Raw genomic sequence first — 21,419 nt, 5'->3', positions numbered from 1 at the left:
ACCAGCTCTGGCCTCTTTACAACAACCCAATCGTCCACCTCTCCTTTATTTGTAAGATGCAGGTAAAAAGGGGGCACGGACCCAGAGGAGCTTCTTCTGTGATGGACAGGATAGGGTGGAGTTAGGGGAGCCATCCTCTTAGGGCAAAGATTCCAGAAGGAGACAGGGAACCTGGCAGTTCCTAGCAGCCAGGCCTCTGTGTCCCACGGCTCAGCCTAGTCTGATTCTGCTAAATAAGGATGGCTTTCCACACAAGGGAGAACTGCAAGCAGAAATGCAAAACTTCTCACTAAGCCAAAGGAGAGGAGAGGTTATCGATGATTTGGGGAAGAGTAGAATTTAAGTTAAATTTAAATGAAGCACTTTATTGACCTAGAGCAAAGAAAGATCATTTCTTGAGATCTTACCTTCGGTGACTTCTAAAAGTGGAAATTGATGTGTGCGTGTGCATGTGCGTGTGTGTGTGTATCACGTTCTTTGATCAAGAGTAGAATTTACAGACACATATATGTGTCTTGAGGCAAAAATGGAATTTTTTGTTCTTAGTTCTCCTTTTGGCACTATTTTTAGCTAGGTTAAAGGAAAGGCCACTACAATACACTGCTGACATGTTCTTAACAGTAGAGATAATGGTTTTGGCAATCAGCAAGATTGGCTTTTTCCTTCTCCCTCCCTGGTCTCAGAATCATCTGCTATACTTTCTGGTAAGATAGTATCCATAGGATACTATTTAAGACTTTCAATACCAGCAAACACTGTAATACAGATATATATATATATATATATATATATATATATAGAGAGAGAGAAAGAGAGAGAGAGAGAGAGAGAGAGAGAGAGAGAGAGAGAAAGAGAAAGACTAGAAAACTCTCCAAAGCCTTTGATATCCTAGTTTATGCAAACGGTAACAAATTCTGTTTTTCAGCATCATTATTTCTCATTGGTAGTTTTTAAAGTTTTCTTTCTTTTGAAATTTTCTTGCTGTTCATGCATTATTCTCCTGATCTTGGTGAGAAGCTTTTTGAGTTATTTAGAATTCTCTGGTAGGAAATCATATATCTCTGTTTCATTCAGGTCAACTTCTGGAGATGTGTTTTATTCCTTTGTTTGGAACATACCTCCCTGTTTCTTCATTTTCCTTAACACTGTGCATCAGACTATAAACAGCCACCTTTCCCAGGCTTCACACTGCCCTTGTACAGAAGATCCCTCACGAATCAACCTGACCAGAGATTCTGGGGGCCTCACAAATCTGTGCTAGTTCATCCTGCTGTCTTTGTCCTTAGTAGTCTCTGGATGTTTGGAGTATTCCAGGTTCCTCCAGCATTCTAAGACAAACAAGACAGTTTCTTAATCATTACTTAGATAAGTTAGGTCATTGATCTTTATAACTGTTTCCTTCCCAGAGAGAAGCTAGGAGCTGCGATTTTTCAACCATTCTCTTCTGCTGAGCCAGGAGAGAAGGGACCATAGTGACACCACCTACCTGAACTTCCATCTCTGTTCTCTCTGGTCCCTCCTAGACTAGCTGTTAGCACTTCAGGATAGGACAGACAGAAGTCAGTCTTCTGGGAAGATTGCAGAAAAGTTGGATCATTGGGTGTACAGTACTTGTGTTCTTCCTCTCCAAGGAGGAGCTGGGAGCTAGAGGGTTTCCTCCTAACAGTATGGTGCTTGGTAGGGGTAGGGGTTATGACAAGGGTTTGTCTGAAGTTTTGTACCAGTTTCCATGTGGTGAATGCACTCACCAGGGGTGCCAGAGCCTCCTAAGCAGTTTCTGGATTTTTGAGAGTAGATCTGTCTCCATGTGTTTGTGGGAAGGAAGGAGGGTCTAAGGCCTTCTGTTTTGCCATCTTGCTAATGTTACTGCTAGTAAACTTCTGAAGGAAAAAACATACAAGGCCTTAAATAAGTTTTACCCTACTTTAGCTCACTCTAGTCCCTGATGAATGTTATACACATTTAAAAAAAATAAAACCAAAACTTTCTTCCAGGCATCTGTTGGCTTTGTTAACTCAGTCCTAAATTGTGCCTTAATTCAGTTTCCATTGGCTTACCCAGCACTGTAGCAGTTACAAGTGGGTGTCTGGTTATGGTTATTTTCTTAAGGGTGATCTTCAGGAAAGAGTAGTTGATTTAGTATTTTAGGGGAGGGAATAGAGAGGAATAGAAGGTAGATGTTGAAACAAAAACATGACGGTCTTTGATGTGTAATGAGGGCAAATTTTAGAGTTTGAGTGGATTCTTTTGTTTGACTTTTGCAAGGGAGTTTTTCAGGGATGTTGTTTTGAAGCCAGAGTTTCATTTTGAAGCCTTGACATATCAAAAAGGCTACCCATTGTACTTTCACTGCTTTGCCTCTTTCTTTTCTCTAGCTTCTCTTAGATTATTTTTGACATGTCCAAAATCTTCCATAATAGCTGAGGTAATTATAAATTATCCTTGGAGAAACTGTGCCATCCAGTTTAGTAAGTATAATAATTTAGGATTATAGTAAGAACGTGTAGAGGAGATGAGTTCTGTCGAGAAGTTTGCAGCTTTCACTTTTATTCAAAGAGACAGTTGCTATAGTAGACATCTAGCCATACTATAAATTGTTTACTTGGGTCCGTGGTAATCAAACTGTATGATTACTAGTCTGTTAATCTTTAGCTTCCAGGCATAGAAATAAAGGACAAATGTGTCTTTAGGGAGCTGTGGGATATTTCTTTTTCACTGTCTACTGGACCATTGTACTAAAGTAAGTAAGTAAAACTCATCATGTGTAGCAACTCCCTACTCTTCTCACACTTTCTATGTTCTCTACTTTAGTAAACTACAGCTGGTTTCACAAAGTCATCTTTGACCCTTATTTCTTACACCTTTGTCCTGTGTGTCACTTAGTGGTCTAATTTTTTTTTCTCTATGGTTAACTGCTTTAGTTTATTCATACAGTTATGGCTACTCAGGTTTTCTTCCAACAGTTTCCTTACTGATTTTACTGCAAGCTGGTTTCTGTTCTTCTATATTTTATACTGTGCTTGAGTTTCTCTGAAACTATTTAATCATGTCACTCTCTTGTTTTAAATTTCCAGTGCCTTCTAAATACAAGCATACCGGTTTTTAGGCCTCTCTGTCTTTATACATTGATGTAGCATTCTGGTCTAAAACCCTCTTGCTTTTGTACTCCAATCCCACTGTAGTAACTTCTTTTTAAGGCTTATTTCATCTCTGTGAGTCTTCCTTGAATCCTCAAATTCCTGATCCTCCTCTATAATTCCATGCTGTTTTGCCCCTATACTTCCTTGGACTTAATCTCATCACACCAGAGTTAACCATTTATGTAACATTTCCTTTAAGGCTATAATTTTGAGGTAAGGACTTTAGGAAACTAATGCTTGGCTAATAAATAATAGATACCTATTAAATACTTGTATGACTAGGGATCTTTGTTTTTTCTATACCCCAGAGCAGTTAGTTTTGTATCTATAACACTTCCCCAAGTCCATCCCCCTATATAAAGTTAGGTGAGAAGTTGGTCTTATACTATTTGATTAATTTATAATGGAAGGAAGGCAGAATTAATGAATGAGGGTGATGAAGAGACCTTGAAATACTGTCAAATGGGAAGCAGTTGGAGGAAGTACAATAGTTAGCCAAAAAGAAAGATCAGGTCTCTGAATATTTGAATAATTTTCATGTAGAAAAATCATTAGATGTTAATCAGTTTGTCTTGAGAGGGGAGTATAGGATGAAGAGTTAGCAATTTTGAGCTCAGCATTAGGAATATTAGGATTGACTTACTAGGGTAGAGCTATGAAAGTGGAGGCAAATGACCTGTGGTTTAAAGTACTGTAGATTTTGTAACACAAGCAAGTTGGACTATATGACTGTACTGGAAAGTCTGAAATAGTTCTGATTTAGTTCTAAGTTCCATGACCATGAATTTGAGAAAAATAGTGTTTGGGGTTAAGATATTCTGTACATTCAATGATGGTTATGCATTTTTGATAATGTTTAGCACTTACTGTATGCCAACATTCAGAGATCAGTGGTAGTTTCTTGCTGTCAAATAATTCATGTTTATAAATGGACATTCTTAAACTTCTCTCTTTAATTTGAGGAGCCAGTATATAATTTGCTTTTATTATTTTAGATTAACAATTGCTAAAAATTAGTTTTGAGATTTACTTCCTGTCTTCATCCATTTGGCCTGCTGTAACAAAATACTTTAGACTGGATAACTTTTAAGCAACAGAAGTTTACAATTCACAGTTCTGAAAGCTGGGAAGTTCAAATAAAGGTACCAGCAAATTCAGAGTCTGGTCATAGATGGCACCTTCTGTGTGTCCTCAGATAGTAGAATGGCAAAATGGTTCCCTAAGCCTCTTTTAAAAGGACACGAGTTTCTCCAGACCTGATAATCTCCCAAAGTTCCCACCTCTTAATACCATTGCATTGGAGATTAGATTTTCTAGAGAAGTTCAGACTTTTCTTCTGAAGGTTTAGTAATTGACTGCTGAAACAAACTGATAATAGACAGATTAAAAGGAGAAAAATCATGCAAATTTATAATGCTTAGAAGCCATACAAAATATGAAAGGCCAGTTGGTTGAGGCTTAACTACCGTTTTCATAGGGGAGAGGGAAGTGGGAGGCTGTAGGCAATCTAGAGGGTTAATAATTTTTAGGAATGAACTTCAGCAGACAGTGGCCTGGGACATAGTTCCTCTGGGCTGTAGGTGTGGTATTTGATTTTTCAGCTTCTTTCTTTCACATGAATTTAGTCTTCCTCAGATAATGAAATTTCAATAAGAACATTTGGCCAGACATGGTGGACATCTGTAATCCCAGGAGGTTTCAAGGCAAGAGGATTGCAAGTTTGAGGGTAGTCTGGGCAACTTAATGAGACTCTGTCCCAAATAAAATGAAAAAGAGCTGCAGATGTAGCTTGGTGATACAGTACTTACTTACCTAGCATGTGTGAAGTTCTCTGAATTCAATTAGAAAAGAAAAAACAAATATTTGAAGGCAAATATGTTTCTCTTTGGCAGAACCTGTGGTAAACTAGACAAGGGAACCTCAGAACTCTTGCCCAGGTACTCTGAAGTTCAGGGAGGCATATTTTAGAGTATGGTTTTCTGAGCCCACCTGTAGTTTCAAAACTCAATTTTGGGGATACAGATACAAGAGTATTTCTCTTTCCAAATACTAAAATTATTTTTGTCTCATTTTTATTCCTAGCAATGTCTCAGGCTGTGCAGACAAATGGAACTCAACCATTAAGCAAAACATGGGAACTCAGTTTATATGAATTACAACGAACACCTCAGGTAATATAGACCAAGATAATCTAGGGGAAATATGAGGTATATGTAAACTGGAATATAGTTTCAGAAATTGAAAACTTAATAGTAATAGTAAATTTATATATATATAACGGTAATAGTAAATTTATATACAAGACATCCTGACTTAGGTTTGTTAGCTGACACTTCATGTATTGAATCAACAAATAATTTGTCAGAAGCAAGGATATCATAATTGTGTGTAACAGGAAAAACAAATGGCTGTTTTCAGAGAAGTTTGGCTCTGCAGAGAAGCAGAGAAATGGAGCAAAATCTAGAGTGGAATGTGGAATTAAGTAGTTTTCAATTTTTTGTTTTCTAAGATAGAATGCCCCTTTCCCTGCTTCTTCTTGCACATTCTAGAATATTTCTAGAGTGTTTGATTCACATTTCATTATGCAGCAACCCCACTGAGATAGTAATATCTCAGACTGATTTAAAGTAGAGGGAGAGATTGCTGAAGCCCGACAGCAAATAAAATAATCCAAAGAGGGGTATCTTTGAGAAGGAATGAAGAAATTTACTTTTGATAGGAAGAGGCATAATTCTTCTTGAGATAAGAGAGAAGATAATTTACAGGTTTGCTCAAGAGGACGTGAAGAAGCTTTCTTTTAATGCAATATGGTGTAAGGTAATCTGTTGCAGTTAGAACAGTGTCTGCAGATAGAAGAAAAGGTATAAAATAGTGCAGAGAAAGAAAAGACTAGTTTGAGTAGTGTTGAATGCCCATTTCAGGCTGGTGAAATTTTAACAATAGCTTTCTGGTCCTCCTCTTTCTTTGCCCCCACATTGCTCTATGCCTATACAAATTCAACTCTGGGTAGTGAATTTGTCCAGAATTGGATTTTGTTACATACGTTCTAAAGGGGGAGAGGAGAAAGACTTGATAATAACTGAGCCCACCTGTAAACTAATAGTGATAGTTTCTTCATCTATGAAATAGAGGTTATAATTCTTAAAGCAACAGTTTGTATGTTAGGATTTTGAGTGTTCCTAACACAAAAGTAAATGTGTGAGGTGATAGTGGTAGATGTGCTAAGTACCCTGATCTTATTATTATACATTGTATACAAGTATTGAAATGTCATACCGTGCCCTATAACTGTGTATAATTACTATGTGTCAATTAAAAATAGAAATATATACTGAAAAAATAATGCTTGGTTAAGTAAAGTAAAATGCTGACAGTGCTTTGTTTAGAGAGGTTGAAACATAATAGTCACTTGATAATAGTAATTATTATTATAAATTTAAATATATTCTACCTGGGCCCTTTATGGACAATATCTATAATTGCTGTCTTGGCTTGAAAATGATTGATCTTTGGTCATTTTGAAGAAAGCACAAGTAGGATGGAGAGCAGTAGAAACAGGAAGTGTCTGTAGCATGCTGGAAAATCCTTACTTGTAACTTCTATATTATTTTTCACTACCCACCATTCTAGAACTTTTCTTAGTCCTTCAGAGCTGATATTGGTGGCTTTGAATTAGGTAGTCTTTTGTTCTTAGTGCCATTTGTAAGGAGGATGGTTAGTGGTAGTGGTGAAGCAAGTAGATTCACTAATCACTCTGCAGCACCAGGAACTGCATCTTGGAGTTCTACATTGGAACTTCAAATGCATTTTTGCAGATAATTTGACAGGGACAGTTACATATGGTAATACATATACTTCAGATGTGTTGTGGTTTAAAGCAGCTTGTGGGTTAGCCTGAAAACCTGAACACTTTTTATAAAATTGCTCTTAGGATAAGACTTTTCAAGATTGAAAAGTGATTTAAAATGAAATCCTTTTAAATTGTTTATAAATCAGTATGTACTTTTGTTGGAATCTTAAAATATTTTAATGGGTAGCATGAAACAATTTATGAAAATGGTGTAATTTTTGAAGATGGAAGAATTCTTAAAGTTTGATTAATCCTCATTTTACAGGTAAGAAAACAGTGTCAAATAAGATTTAGAGATACAGAACTAATTAATATAACTGGAGCTACTAAGGTATATGATTTCAAATTCAGATATATGCATTTTAGTTATATATTCAAATGTGTGCTTTTTAATCCTACTAGGGTATTTCTCACCACTAATCTTTTGTATACATTGTTATCTTTAGCATTAAAATAAAACATTTATGAAGTGGTGGTGTTGAGAATAAGAAGATTGTATTATAGCTGAAAGAAGATTGGTTATGAGTTGACAATGGTAGTAGTTGGGTGATGAATACAAAGATGTTAATTTTTGTCATTTTCAGTACTTTTATATGTTCAGATTTGTCCATAATTAAAAAAATTAAGTAGCCTTCAATTTTAAAGTGACTCTTTTACAGGAGGCAATAACAGATGGCTTGGAAATTGTGGTTTCACCTAGAAGTCTACACAGTGAATTAATGTGCCCAATTTGTTTGGATATGTTGAAGAACACCATGACTACAAAGGAGTGTTTGCATCGTTTTTGTGCAGATTGTATTATCACAGCCCTTAGAAGTGGGTATGTTGAAATGAGTTATACTGTGAACTTAAATTGTACTATGAGAGGGCTCTCTCCAGTTGGAGGAAATATATCCCCACCAAAAGTATTTGGTTAACGTCTAGTTTTTAATTATTGGCAAATATTTGTTTTGAAATAGTTGATTTCATATAATTTCAGAAGTTTCGTAGGGTAGGTATTTATTTTGAGAAAATTACAAAACATGAAACCATGACTTTTCTATTTGTTAAGTATATGAAATAATATCCACATGAAAGTGTTATTCCAAGAAAAAAGTTGATAACCTGTAAATAAGTAGTAGGTAATTTCTTGTTGTATGGTAAGGATATTAAAAAGGGGAAATATAAATTAGGGAAGGACACTCAAGTGTTGTGGTGCACACCTGTAATTACAGTGACTCAGGAGGCTGAAGCAGGAGGATGGTAAGTTCATGACTCAGCAACTTGTTGAAACCCTATCTCAAAATAAGAGGGCTGGAGATGTAGTTGAGTAGTAGAGTGCCCTGGGCTCAATCCCCAGGACTGAGAAAAAGGAAGGGGCGGGAGGATAAAATATTTTTATTTTTAAAATGGTTGTATTTAAATTATTAGAAAGTATTGAAATTTTTCTTTTTGTAAGTGATTGTGGCTGAGGTTTCCAAAATTTTGCTCACCTACTGGTTAGATTTTCAAGAAAATTCAGGTTAATCATTTTAAATTTCTGTGACTTAGTAAAGATGATAACTGTACTATAGAGAACTGGATATTTTTGTCTTTAGCCCAAGATACTAGCATTATTTACACTTTCTCTCCTTTTTTTTTATTTAGCAACAAAGAATGTCCAACTTGTCGGAAAAAGCTAGTTTCCAAAAGATCACTAAGGCCAGACCCAAACTTTGATGCGCTCATCAGCAAAATTTATCCAAGTCGTGATGAGTATGAAGCTCATCAAGAGAGAGTATTAGCCAGGATCAACAAGCACAATAATCAGCAGGCACTCAGTCACAGCATTGAGGAAGGACTGAAGATACAGGCCATGAACAGGTAAATGGGAAAGAGAACCCGACATGGTAGCCCTTTTTTTGAATATTAAATATGACTTGACTTTTTGAAAAGTGTAAAATGTGGTAATATCATAGTTCCATATGATTACTTTATATGAAAATATAGTATATGCTTCTAGGCTTAATTTAGGGTATTCCATTTAAGACACTAGAATCTAGCTGGGAGCAGTGGTACATGCCCAAAATCCAGATGTTGGGGAGACTGAAGCAGGAGGATCACAAGTTCAAGACCTGGGCAGTTTAGTGAGAATCTGTTTTAAAATAAAAAATAAAAATGGGTTGGGATGTAGCTCAGTGGTAGAGCACCCCTGGGTTCAATCCCCAGCACTACACACACACCAAAAAACCCCCAAAACCATGAAACAAATTGTACTGTCTTGGGGCTGTGGTTGTAGCTCTCACAGTAGAGCACTTGCCTAGCATGTGTGAGACACTGAGTTCGATCCTCAGCACCACATAAAAGTAAATAAAATAAAGGTATTGTGTCCATCTATAACTTTAAAAAAAGTTTAAGAAATTTTTACTCTTTTAACGATTTTTGAATGTGGAGTTCAGTTGTGCTAATTATATTGACATTGTTGTGCAGCCAATTTCCAGAACTGCAGCTGTACCAATTAAACAGTAACTTCCCATTTCCCCTCCTCGCCCTGCACCTGGTAGCTACCATTTTACTTTGTATAAATTGATACCTCATATAAGGGGAATCAGTATTTGTCTTTTTGTGACTGGTTTATTTCACTTTAGCACAGTGTTCTCAGCTTATTCCTCCATATGACAGTATGGGACCAGATTTCATTCTTTTTTTAAGACTGAATAATATTCCACTGTATATGTTTGTTTTTGAATCATAATTTTGTCCTGTAATGCATTAATCAGCCTGTTTTAAAAGTTTTGAGATGATCCATAGATTCTTACAAGCAGGATTTTGCTGATTTTTTTAAATAATTTTTTTAAATCTGTAGGCTAGTCCTTATTTCTAATCTTAGAAGTACATGTCGTTTTTTCCTCTTTTTCTCCATTCATTCATATTCTCTCTCTCTCTCTTGCTCTCGCTCTCTCTCTCTTTTTGGCATATACAGGTAGAAACAGGCAATATTGTAGAAAGAATGTGGTCTGTTATCTTAGTTCTGTTCCTGGCATTTATTTAACTTTGTAACTCAGTTTTTACTTTTCTCAACTACAAATTGATGCAAATGTTACTGCCTTGCCAGGTTGTTTTGAAGAGTAAAGGAGATTATATACACAAAGTTCCTTGCCCAGTAATTGGCTTTAGAATTTGAGCTTGTTAGAGAACTGCATATGTATCTGTCCCATTTTCCTCATTTGCATTGCATTAGCAGACTTTGAGGGAAGTCGCCAGGGAGCTAGTGCTAATAGCCATCCTTCTTCTTATTTTATTTGCTTAAGAATGTTCTAATTTACACCTGAAAGAGACATAAATAACTTCCCTGAGAGTTTACATTTTCATATTTGAATCATGCCTTTCTTTAGAATTATAATCTCATAAAAACGATAAAATGTAAATAAGGACTTATCAGTATAAAAGTGAATTGATACATTTGTTTGAATCACTAATATGGTGAGATTTTCTAGACCTTTCAGGGACATGTAGAAAACAATGATGTTATCCATCTCACCAAATTTACTTATCAAAATTTTTTAGAATTCTGAAGTTCAGTAGCAAACATGCTTCATATTCTGTGATTTAAAGTCCTAAATATAAATTTTATTCATTCTTTTCTTTTTCTCCCCCTTCTCCTTAACTAGATTACAGCGAGGCAAGAAACAACAGATTGAAAATGGCAGTGGAGCAGAAGATAATGGTGACAGTTCACACTGTAGTAATGCATCCACACATAGCAATCAGGAAGCAGGCCCTAGTAACAAACGGACCAAAACATCTGATGATTCTGGGCTTGAACTTGATAATAACAATGCAACAGTGGCAATTGATCCAGTAATGGATGGTGCTAGTGAAATTGAATTAGTATTCAGGCCTCATCCCACACTTATGGAGAAAGATGACAGTGCACAGACAAGGTAAATGTATGGGCTGGTTTTAGATTGTCTGAATCCAGGATGTTTGATTTAGAGTTAAAAGGTAATTGTGCAAGACTGGGACTGTAGTTCAGTGGCGGAGCCTTGCCTAGCATGTGCTAGGCCCTGGGTTTGATCCTCAACACCACCTTCCCCCATAAAAAGGGTGGGGAGCAATTTTGTGTAAGAGATAGAAGCAGTGTTTGTCAATCCATTGTTAGGGTTCAACTTGGTTATACACGTCCTCTGTGGTTACTTTTCTCATGTGCCTCCCACCCAAAGTTGCACATGTGAAAAGAAGGACCCTCTTAGGTAGAGGAGGAGAAAGGACCACCCAGATTTTTTAACAATATCAGATAACAGTAGGCTTTTAAAATTCATGCTGCAAGGATGCATTTGCCATTTTATCCCAGCATCCTGCCTGTGGTTGCAGATAAAATGTCATTGACTGAACAATTAAATAGTATTACAGTGCTTTAAAAATCCCAAGATTAGCTAGGCGCTATGGCGTATGCCTGTAACCCTAGCAGCTCAAGTGACTGAGGCAGGAGGATCCAAGTTCAAAGCCAGCCTTAGCAAAAGTAAGGTGCTGAGCAACTCAGTGAGACCCTGTCTCTAAATAAAATACAAAATAGGGCTAGGGATGTAATTTAGTGGTTGAGTACCCCTGAGCTCAATCCCTAATACAAAAAAAAAAAAAAAAAATCCAAGATTAAAACTTCTGTGCTCAGTTTTAAAAACCAGAAATTCTAAAGCTTATACAATAAACAATTTGCCAATATTATTCTAATTCCTCTTGCTGCTATAGCCAGCAGATCTTGATCATTGGGGTGGAAGGGCATATTGTACTTTCTGTAGTACTTTGTGTATTTCTGTTTGATTTTGTCACTTTTTACAAAAGGTAAGAGTGGTAGAGCTTTCATGGCCTGACAGATACTGAGCATGTACTTTCTTCTGTACCTTTCAATAAGAAAGTTTTAGAGTATAGAGCAACAAATTTCTGTTACTTTGTCAGTAATTGAGACATTAGCATTTTACATTAGCTTTTCTAGAAATATAATACATAATTTAAATACACTTTTCTCAATGTATTCTACAAATTAAATTTTAATGACTTTTTCTTCCAGATATATAAAGACTTCAGGTAATGCCACTGTTGATCACTTATCCAAGTATCTGGCTGTGAGGTTAGCTTTAGAAGAACTTCGAAGCAAGGGAGAATCAAATCAGATGAACCTTGATACAGCCAGTGAGAAGCAGTATACCATTTATATAGCAACAGCAAGTGGCCAGTTCACTGTGAGTATTTAAAATAATGGATTGTTGATAAAATAATAGGAGCATGTTGACCAACTGAGTGGAGAGTTGTGGGGTGGGACCTAAGAAAACAGTACACAACCCTGAGACCCCAAGAAAAATAGCAACAGGGTAGTTCATTTTTGATATTTCCTAAGATTAAAAAATGAGGGGCCTGGCTTGGTGGTACATGCCTATAAACTAGCTGAGGCTGAGGCAGGAGGATTGCAAATTCAAAGCAAGCCTCAGCAATTTAGAAGGCCCTAAGCAACATAGTGAGACTGTCTCAAAATTACAAAATAAAAATGGCTGGGGATATGGCTCACTAGTTAAGTGCCCCTGGGTTCAATCCCCGGTACCAAAATAAAAATATAAATAAAAGATTGTGTGGACTTCTGTTTTTGTTCCATCTCACTATTATTGTGCTACATACAGGTTTTATAATTTTTTCTCTTTTCCTTTTTCCTTTTAGGTATTAAATGGCTCTTTTTCTTTGGAATTGGTCAGTGAGAAGTACTGGAAAGTAAATAAACCCATGGAACTTTATTATGCGCCCACCAAGGAGCACAAATGAGCTTTTAAAAACCAATTCTGAGACTGAACTTTTTTATAGCCTGTTTCTTTAATATTAAAGATGTACCATCATTACTTTTATGGACAGATCTTGGATATGTTGTTCAATTTTTCTTTCTGAGCCAGACTCGTTTACACTTTTAGAATCATTTCCCCTTAATTTAAGATTGACTTTTTGGAAGGGACTATAGTCATTCAGTAATTTTGCTTTCCTTTGAAGACTATATCTTAAGTTGTGTGCTCTCACAAAGTATGGTTACATTGGGAGCACCTTTGACCCAGGAATTTTTCATAGTCCTGCATTCTTAAGTCAAGATTCAGTTGGCCATCCTTTTCCCTCTCCCCTCAAAAGTTTTTTAGGCCTACAGATTGTTAATATGTATTCTGACTTTTTTTCCTTGGAGTCTTGTATATTTATAGTTTTCTATACAAACTGTAGTATCTTCATGAAGACTGAGGCTCAAACTTACTGTGCTTAAAAACAATTCTCATAGGATTATTATTTTCATGGTATTTTCTTCCATAATATCTCATTTTTAAAGAGGTTCTTTATGAACTTGGTGTCCATTGTCATGCAATGTTATCCCCCCCCTTTTTTTTTTCCTCCTTGTAAGTTTAGGTGTTCTGGTCATGGGGAAGAGAATCAAAATCTTAAGTTCTATGAGAACATGGGTCATTGACATATTTCACTGAAGAAAGAAAAATTAAATTGATAGTAATATGTAGTCCTCAATTGTTTATTTAAAAGTTTTTTTGTATTAGTTCTTACTGTCACTTTAGTTCCTTTATTATGTGTTTGATGTTTCTTCTCTATTAAAAAATATCAGAAATATGGAGATATTTTGCACTTTAACCTTGATGAAAAGTACAAGATATGTTCAAAGCTTCCCTAATTCTTTTCTTATCGGTAGCCACATAAGCTTCGAGAACAACATGGCACGTGGAAAAAATGGGTTTGCTTCTGTTTGAAAAGTGTGCTTATTTAGCATTTTGAGTTGCTATACCAGTTTATAAATTTGGTGCTCTGCTAATTATACTCTGCAGAAGCAGATTAATGGAGCTCAAGCCCTGCTTTGATAAATAGCGAAAGGTAATTCTGTAGAAGAATGTCAGCCACTACAGGGTGAATTCATTCTACTCTTATTTTATTTTAAGGGACAGTGTTGACTGGGAGCCAGAAGGCTTTATGCTAAAAAGTCAGAAAAAAGATTGACTTATGTGTTAGTTTTCATCCCTGTCCTGATTGTAGGTATGTTTTGAAGTTTATATTATCCACAGTATTTACAAAGACATGTTTGCATTGAGAAATTAACCCCAAAGGGTTTTAAAAGGAGGGAGTAGACCTCCAATACCATTGTAACTGAAGTCTGTCTAGTCATTGTAAATATTTATCTGTCAATTTTGACAGATTGGGGCCAGCTTGATGTTTTAAATCTTGAGTATGAAAATTTAAAGGCTTATTCAATTTTTTACTGTTTTATTGAATATATTTGAAATCTGTTTTTACAGTTTTTTTGGTAATTGTGCCATGAAATTTGAAAACCACCAAAAATTAAGAGAACTTTTTATAAATTCTTTTTCTGGTATAATGTTAAGTTGTATAGATTATTAATGCATGTCCAATGAATATAACCCTGGTTTTGTGATAAATCTGCTTAGATTTTATTGGTGACATGTTAGATTAGTGGTTGCATTAAATAACTAAATTCCCATTGTGGTTATTAATTGAAATTGTCTTTAAGCAGAAAGTTATTTGTGACTATAAGCTTTGTGCTTAGAGAATGTATGTGTTTTTATCTGTCAGTATGGGAGGACATAAACTGTTTGCATCATTAGTAGAGTCATTGAATGTGTAATACTTTGCAAGATATAATTATAGGTATTTGATAGAACATTGAGAAAGAGAGTGTATGTGTGTGTGTGGTGGGGGAGGATAGACTGTTGGCCATCACTGCTGGCCAAGGGATTATAAATATAAATGATTTCTATAACCACTGGCCCAAGTGACTCACCAAACTTGATAAAAGGCCTTTGTATACATTATTGGGTTTAAGTTTATTATGGTAACATATACATAACCAAATTTACCATTTTAGCCTTTTTTTGGGGGGGTGGGGACAGAATCTGGCTTTTTGCCTAGGTTGACCTCAAACTTCAGGACTCAAACGATCCTTCTACTTCTGCTTTCTGAGTAGCTGGGATTATAGGCGCACTCCACCATTCCTAGTTCTCTGCGATGAGATACATTTACAGTGTGGTGTGATGTTTACCATTATCTATTTCCAAAACTTCATTTCATCATTCCAAACATAAAGTGCATACAGTAAATAATCACTCTACATAAACATCCCCCTCATTATGTGACTGGATAATAACATGTAAATACTATATTTTGTTTATTCATGTATTAATGAAAATTTTTGCTGTTGTAACATTATGATGAACGTTACTATGTAAGTATAAAATTGAGTTCCTGCTTTCTATTTGGGGTATATAGGTAGGAGTGGAACTACTAGATCATACTGTAGTTCTTTTTAATTTTTTGAGGAACCCCAAATTATTTTCCTGTGGCTACAACATTTTACGTTGCCATTAGCAACGAATAAGAGTTGTGGTTTTTTACATCCTCTGCAACCTTTTTTTTTTAAATAGTAATCCTATAACTATCAAATGGATGTGTCCTCCAACTGTGGTTTTTATGTTTCTTTAATGACTTAAAAAAAAAAACCTTTATTTATATGTGGTACTGAGGAGCGAACCCAGGGCCTCACACTTGTTCTACCACTGAGCCACAACCCCAGCCCTCCTTAATAGCTTTTGATGTTGAGCATTTTTTCATGTACTACTTGACTATTTGTGTATCATCTGTAGAAAAATGTATATTCAAATCCTTAGCTCCTCCCACCACCACCCCTACCCTGGTGCCAGGGATCAAACCTAGGGCCCTGTACATAGTAGGCAAGCATTCTTATCACCAAGTTACATGCCTAGTGCTTTATCATTTTGTTACTTTTTGAGATGTGGGTCTCATTGTTTGCCCAGTCTGACCTTGAACTCCTGAGCTCAAGCAGTTCTGCCTCTGCCATCCAAGGAGCTGAGACCATAGGTGCTCTGGCTCCTTTACCCATTTTAAATTAGTTTTGTGTTAGTTGTAAGAGTTCTTAATATATTCTGGAAAGTGTTTTATGATATGCAAATGTTTTCCCCATCCTGTGGGGTCTTTTTTTAACTCTTGATCAGTTATACTTAATGTACAAAAATGTTTAATTTTGATGAAGTCCAACACATCTGTTTTTTTTTCTTCTGTTGGCTGTGCTTTTGGTGTCATTGAAGAAATCATTGTGCAATCCAGTATTGTGAAGATTTTCCTGTTTTTGTCTTAAGAGTTTCATAGTTTTAACTTTTACACTTAGGTCTTTGATCCTTTTTGAGTTTTGGATATGGTGAAAGTTTAGGGTCTAATTTTAATCATTTGCATGTGGACATCCAGTTTTCCCAGCCATAGACTAGTTCACTCTTCAGAGTGGTCTTGGCACCCTTATTCAAAGTCAGCTGACTGTATTTGAGAGTTTTTATTTTGGGACTTTGTATTCTAATGGTCTGTTTGTTATTACACCAGTGCCACACTGTTTTGATTACTGTGGATTTGTAATAAGTTTTTGCATTACCATTTTCAATCCTTTGAACCTTGTGAGGATAAATTTTACATTATCATTTCTAATACTTTGAAGCTTAAGAAGAAAACATTTCCCTGTGAACTTGAGAAAGCTTAGGCTCATGATTCATTCAACCATAAAATAGATGAAATGACTGATGAGAAAAGGCATCTCTTAAATTTCTATTTAGAAATATTTAGAAATATTTGCGTATATCTACATACACACCTTTTGCATGCTAATCTTACAAGCATCATTAAAGTAATTTAATTAGTGTGCAGTTGTAGCTAAAAACTTAAGAATTTTTCTGTTATAATAGAGTGAAGATCTTTTAAAAATTCACTGTTGCATAAAAGCAACATGAACAACAAAAGTTGTCAAATCAGCTTTTTCAGAACTCTAGAATTAACCAAAGGCTTCTAACAATTGGGAGAACATATAGGTAAGTTTTGTAGTATTTTAATTTTTCCTATCCTATTTTCAAACTCTAGGGTAACCTTGAAAGTGCATTCTCCCACCTATGATAGCTGTGAAAACCATCATCCTGCCGACCACTAGAGGGAGCTTGAATCTCCCCCATATGAGTTAGGTTTGGAGTTCCCCAAAGTACTGTACTTTAACTCCTCAGAAATCTCATGTCAGTTGTCGCCATTTTATTTTACTGTTTGGAAAGCTTTACTTCCAGAGCTTGTCTTTATTTGATCTGATTCAGCTCATTTAATGCACAAAGCTCAGTCTTCAGGATTTTCGTGGGGGAAAAAAACATGAATTTTGACACTGACCAAAATAAGCCAATGAAGCAGACTTAAGTGGTCACACAGCAAGAATGCATACTTTGCAAAGGTAGCCCAGGAAGGTCACCAAAAACAGTTAACGGTCTGGAAGTAAAGGAATTCTGATTTCCAGAGTTGTCATATTATTTTAAAAGACATACAAAGGAATAGGGAAGCATCTGCAAGGAAGCTCAGATGTTGGTCTTAATCCAACTAATACTTTTTTCCCCCATTTTTGGTACCGGGGATTGAACATGGGGGCACTACCACTGAGCCACATCGCTAGCCCTTTTTTATATTTCATTTAGAGACAGGGTCTCACTGAGTTGCTTGGGGTCTTGCTAAGATGCTGAGGCTGGCTTTGAACTCACGATCCTCTTGCCTCAGCCTCCCAGGCCACTGGGATTACAGGTATGCACCACTGTGCCTGGCCCAACCAATACTTTTAAGTGGACTTTTGTAAACAGGTTATTATGTCTAAACTAAATGTGGAGAAATATTTCAACAAATGGAAAATATCAGACATTATGAAAAAATAGGAATTTGGATTGAAAAATAAGCAAAGTTAAAAACTCACTAGAGGGTCTCAGCAGCATTTTCAAGTACCAGAAGAAATAATGAAGACTAGTCAATTGAAAATATCCTGTCTGGGGAAAAAATAGAAAAACAAATGAGTCTTAGCAATTAGAGATTGTGGGATACCACCAAGTACACTAATGTGTAGAACATGAATTCCAAAAAGAGAAAGGGACAAAAGTATATTTGAAGAAATAATTGCCAGGAATTTTAGAGTTAAATGAAAAACAACTGCACATACAGAACGCTCAACAAACTATGATAAATAGAGCCACGAAAGAATCTTTGAAGCAGGAAGAGAAAAGCAGTTTACATACAAAAGATCCTCCATAAGAAAACTCATGATAAGCCATGGACATTAGGCTGAAAGAAGTGGCCAGTTAGCCAAGAGTTTTATACCAGTAAAAATTTTCCACAAATGAATTGACATTTTCATGCAAAAACAATCTCACTAGTAAACCCAAGAAATATTAAAGGAAGTCTTTCATGCTGCAATAAAAGGACATTAGAGAATAACAAATCTATACAAAGTAATAGCACTGGTAAAGGTAGATGAATAGCTGAAATAAATGGGACGTTAATGGAGGCTGCTCTAACAAAATACTATAGGCCAGGATGGCTGAAAATATTTTTCCAAGTTCTGAAGTCCAAGATTAAAGTGCCAGTGGATTCTGTTCCTGGTGAGGACCCTGTTTATTGTGTGCAAATAGCTTCCTTCTCACTTCTCAGCTGGTAGAGAGCAAGTGAGCTCTGGTCTCTCCTACCCTACAGGAAATCCCATCATAAGAACCCTCACACTCCTGACTTTCTTTAAACCCAATTACCTTCCAAAGGCCCCACTTCCAAGTATTATCACTTTGGGGGTTAGGGCTTCAACAAAAGGAATTGGGGGGGGGGACAGGCAATGAAATGTTTTAGTTTCTGATATAAAAGAAAATTGTATTCAGTGCAGTTGTTTGGTGATAGTGATAGGTTATGAGAAATCACAATTAGGTGACTTCTTTGTATAAACATACCTAGATAGGGGGCTGGGAATATAGCTCAGTTTGTAGAACATTTGCCTTGCAAGCTGAAGGCCCTGGATTCAATCCCCAGCTCCGCAAAATGGATGGAGTTGGAGAATATCACGGTAAGTGAAATAAGCCAATCCCCCAAAACCAAAGTCAAGTGATTTCTCTGATAAGTGGATGATGATACATAATGGTAGGGGGGAGGCAAGAATGGAGGAAGGATGGGTTGTGTAGAGGAAAATGAGGGGTGGGGAGTGGGCAGGGGAAGGAAGGAGAATGAGACAAACATCATCACCCTATGTACATGTATGATTACACAAATGGTGTGACTGTACTTTGTACAACCAGAGAAATGAAAGTTATACCCCAATTATGTACAGTGAAAAAAACAAAACATACCTAGATAGGATGGCCTACTGAACAGCACCTAGACTACAAACAGTATTACTGTACTAAATACTGTTGACAGCTGAAATATATTGATGTTTTTAGGTAAACAAAAACAATACAGCAGAAATATAGTATAAGCCAGGAGTGGTGATGCACTTCGAGTAGCCTAGCTACTGGGGAGACTAGGTGGGATGAACGCTGGTGCCCTTAAGTTTGAAAACATCTTGGGTAACAGCAAGATCTTGTTTTAAAAAAAAAAAAAGAAAAAGTACACCTTTGTAGGGTATTTACTGTGAATGGAGGCTTCAGGACGAACAACTCCGGCTGATGAATGTGCAGGCCTAGGATGGTACTGGACACTGCTGTAGGCTAACACTGCACTCGGGCTCTAATAAATCGATCAGTTCTTTCTCCAGTAGTAAACCTATTAACAGCATCTTATTTTACAAATGGGTTTTTCACTTCTTGTAATAACATTTAGCTTAGAGTTATACAAAAATATTTTTATATCCTTATTCTATGAACTTTTATTTTTAAAATGTTTCATTAACTTCTTAAGTATTTTGTTAAAAACCAAGACTCACATTGACTAGGCCTACATAGGGTCAGGAACATCGATAACACTGTCTTCCATATCCATCACTCGTTCCACTGGAAGGTCTTTAGGGGCACTGATAGCATGGAGCTGTAACCTGCATTAGCAATGCCTTCTGGAATCCCTCCTGAAAGACCTGCCTGAGGCTCATCTTTAGGTATCACTCTTGAAAAATATGTCCATAGGAGTTTGTAGATTTGCTTATAAGCAGATAACGTAACAGGAACAGTTTTCTCAACTAATGAAAACCTTTTGGTGTTTGAATCTATGTTTTCAAACTCTTCGGAGCTTGCTGAGATCTGCAAAAGTTTCTCCTGGGGCTGGGCACACAGAACTAGACAGAGAATACTTGTCTAGTATGCATAAGGTCTGTGTTTGCTCCCCAGCACTGAACCCCCACCCCACTGCCCAAAAAGTTTCTCCTACACCATTCATTGTAAATTTCCTCATGGGGTTCTTTTTCCTTTCAACAGTTCTGCATTTGCTGTTGCAGTTCCAATAACTTCATAGTTTTTCAGAAACCACCTTTAGGAGCGCCTCCTTTTTGGCATCACTTCAAGCCCAAGCAAGATCTCGATGTAGTCAACCGATGGAATTGCATCAGTGTCTTCCTCAGTTGTAGCAATAGCCCGGGCAGAGGTGGTCCTCAGGGATTAGGCCTTAAAACCTGCTATAATTCCTTTGACCCCTTGTTGGGACCAAATAGGTGGTGTTTGAAGGAAGGCACACCTCTTTGATATTGAGATGAAGATCACCATAAAGGGAGGATATACAGGAGTATTACCAGGAATAGTAAGGAAATATTGGAAGGGTCAGGTGCAGTGACATCTGGAATCCCAGCAGCTTGGGAGGCTGAGGCAGGAGGATTGCAAGTTCAAAGCCAACCTCATCAATTTTTCAAGACACTGTCTCAAAAAACAAAACAAAAGGTCTGGGGATGTGGCTTAGTGATTAAGCGCCCCTAGGTTCAATCCCTGGTACAAAAAAAAAAAAAAAAAAAAAAAAAAAAAAAAAAAAAAAAAAAAGTCATCGTTCAAACACTACTTCTCCATTTTACTGGCATAGCAATAAAGGAGGGCATCTTGGAAGCTGCAAATAGCCAAAGCAATCTTGAGCAAAAAGAACAAAGCTAGAAGTAGCCTACTAACTGACTGAAAAATATGTATAAAGCTATAGTAATTAAAACTATGGCACAGACATATAGACCAGTCAAACAATAGAGAGCAAATTCATGCATCTACAGTCAGTTGATTTTCAACAAAGATACCAAAGGCATATGAAGGGGAAAAAACCCTTTTCCAATGAACAGTGTTGGGAAAACTGGATCTCCACATGCAGAAGGAAGTTGAACCTATCTCACACCACCTACCAAAATCAATTCAGGGCTGGGGAGATAGCTCAGTAGAGTGCTTGCCTTGCAAGCACAAGGCCCTGGGTTCGATCCCCAGCACCGCAAAAAAAAAAAAAAAAAAAGTGGGTTAAAGTCAACTATAAGACAGTTCAAACTATAAAACTATTAGAAAAGGGGAAAAACTCTGACTTTGGTCCGAACAGTGATTTTTTGTTTTGGACATGACCTCAAAAGGACAAATGCAGGGGCTGGGGAGATAGCTCAGTCGGTAGAGTGCTTGCCTTGTAAGCACAAGGCCCTGGGTTCGATC

General features: G+C 36.6%; 1 protein-coding gene across 4 annotated transcripts in view; it reads left to right on the top strand.

The window, feature by feature from the left end:
- The window catches only part of Rnf2 (ring finger protein 2), a 40,697-nt gene extending 26,227 nt beyond the window's left edge, over positions 1-14,470 (top strand). For 3 of the 4 annotated variants that reach the window (XM_047521230.1, XM_047521228.1, XM_047521229.1), the window contains exons 2-7: positions 5,223-5,311; positions 7,650-7,810; positions 8,617-8,832; positions 10,620-10,892; positions 12,017-12,188; positions 12,658-14,470. In XM_047521230.1, the coding sequence (XP_047377186.1) occupies positions 5,225-5,311; positions 7,650-7,810; positions 8,617-8,832; positions 10,620-10,892; positions 12,017-12,188; positions 12,658-12,759 (1,011 nt within the window). In that variant the 5' untranslated portion in view covers positions 5,223-5,224 and the 3' untranslated portion in view covers positions 12,760-14,470. Of the gene's footprint in view, positions 1-5,222; positions 5,312-7,635; positions 7,811-8,616; positions 8,833-10,619; positions 10,893-12,016; positions 12,189-12,657 lie in introns of those variants that run through there. The other variant, XM_047521231.1, reaches the window with a different exon arrangement.
- The last annotated feature ends 6,949 nt before the right edge of the window (positions 14,471-21,419 follow it).

This window comes from Sciurus carolinensis, chromosome 12, assembly GCF_902686445.1.
Source record: "Sciurus carolinensis chromosome 12, mSciCar1.2, whole genome shotgun sequence".
NCBI classification, from domain to species: Eukaryota; Metazoa; Chordata; class Mammalia; order Rodentia; family Sciuridae; genus Sciurus; species Sciurus carolinensis.
This window is presented reverse-complemented; position numbering and strand designations above follow the sequence as displayed.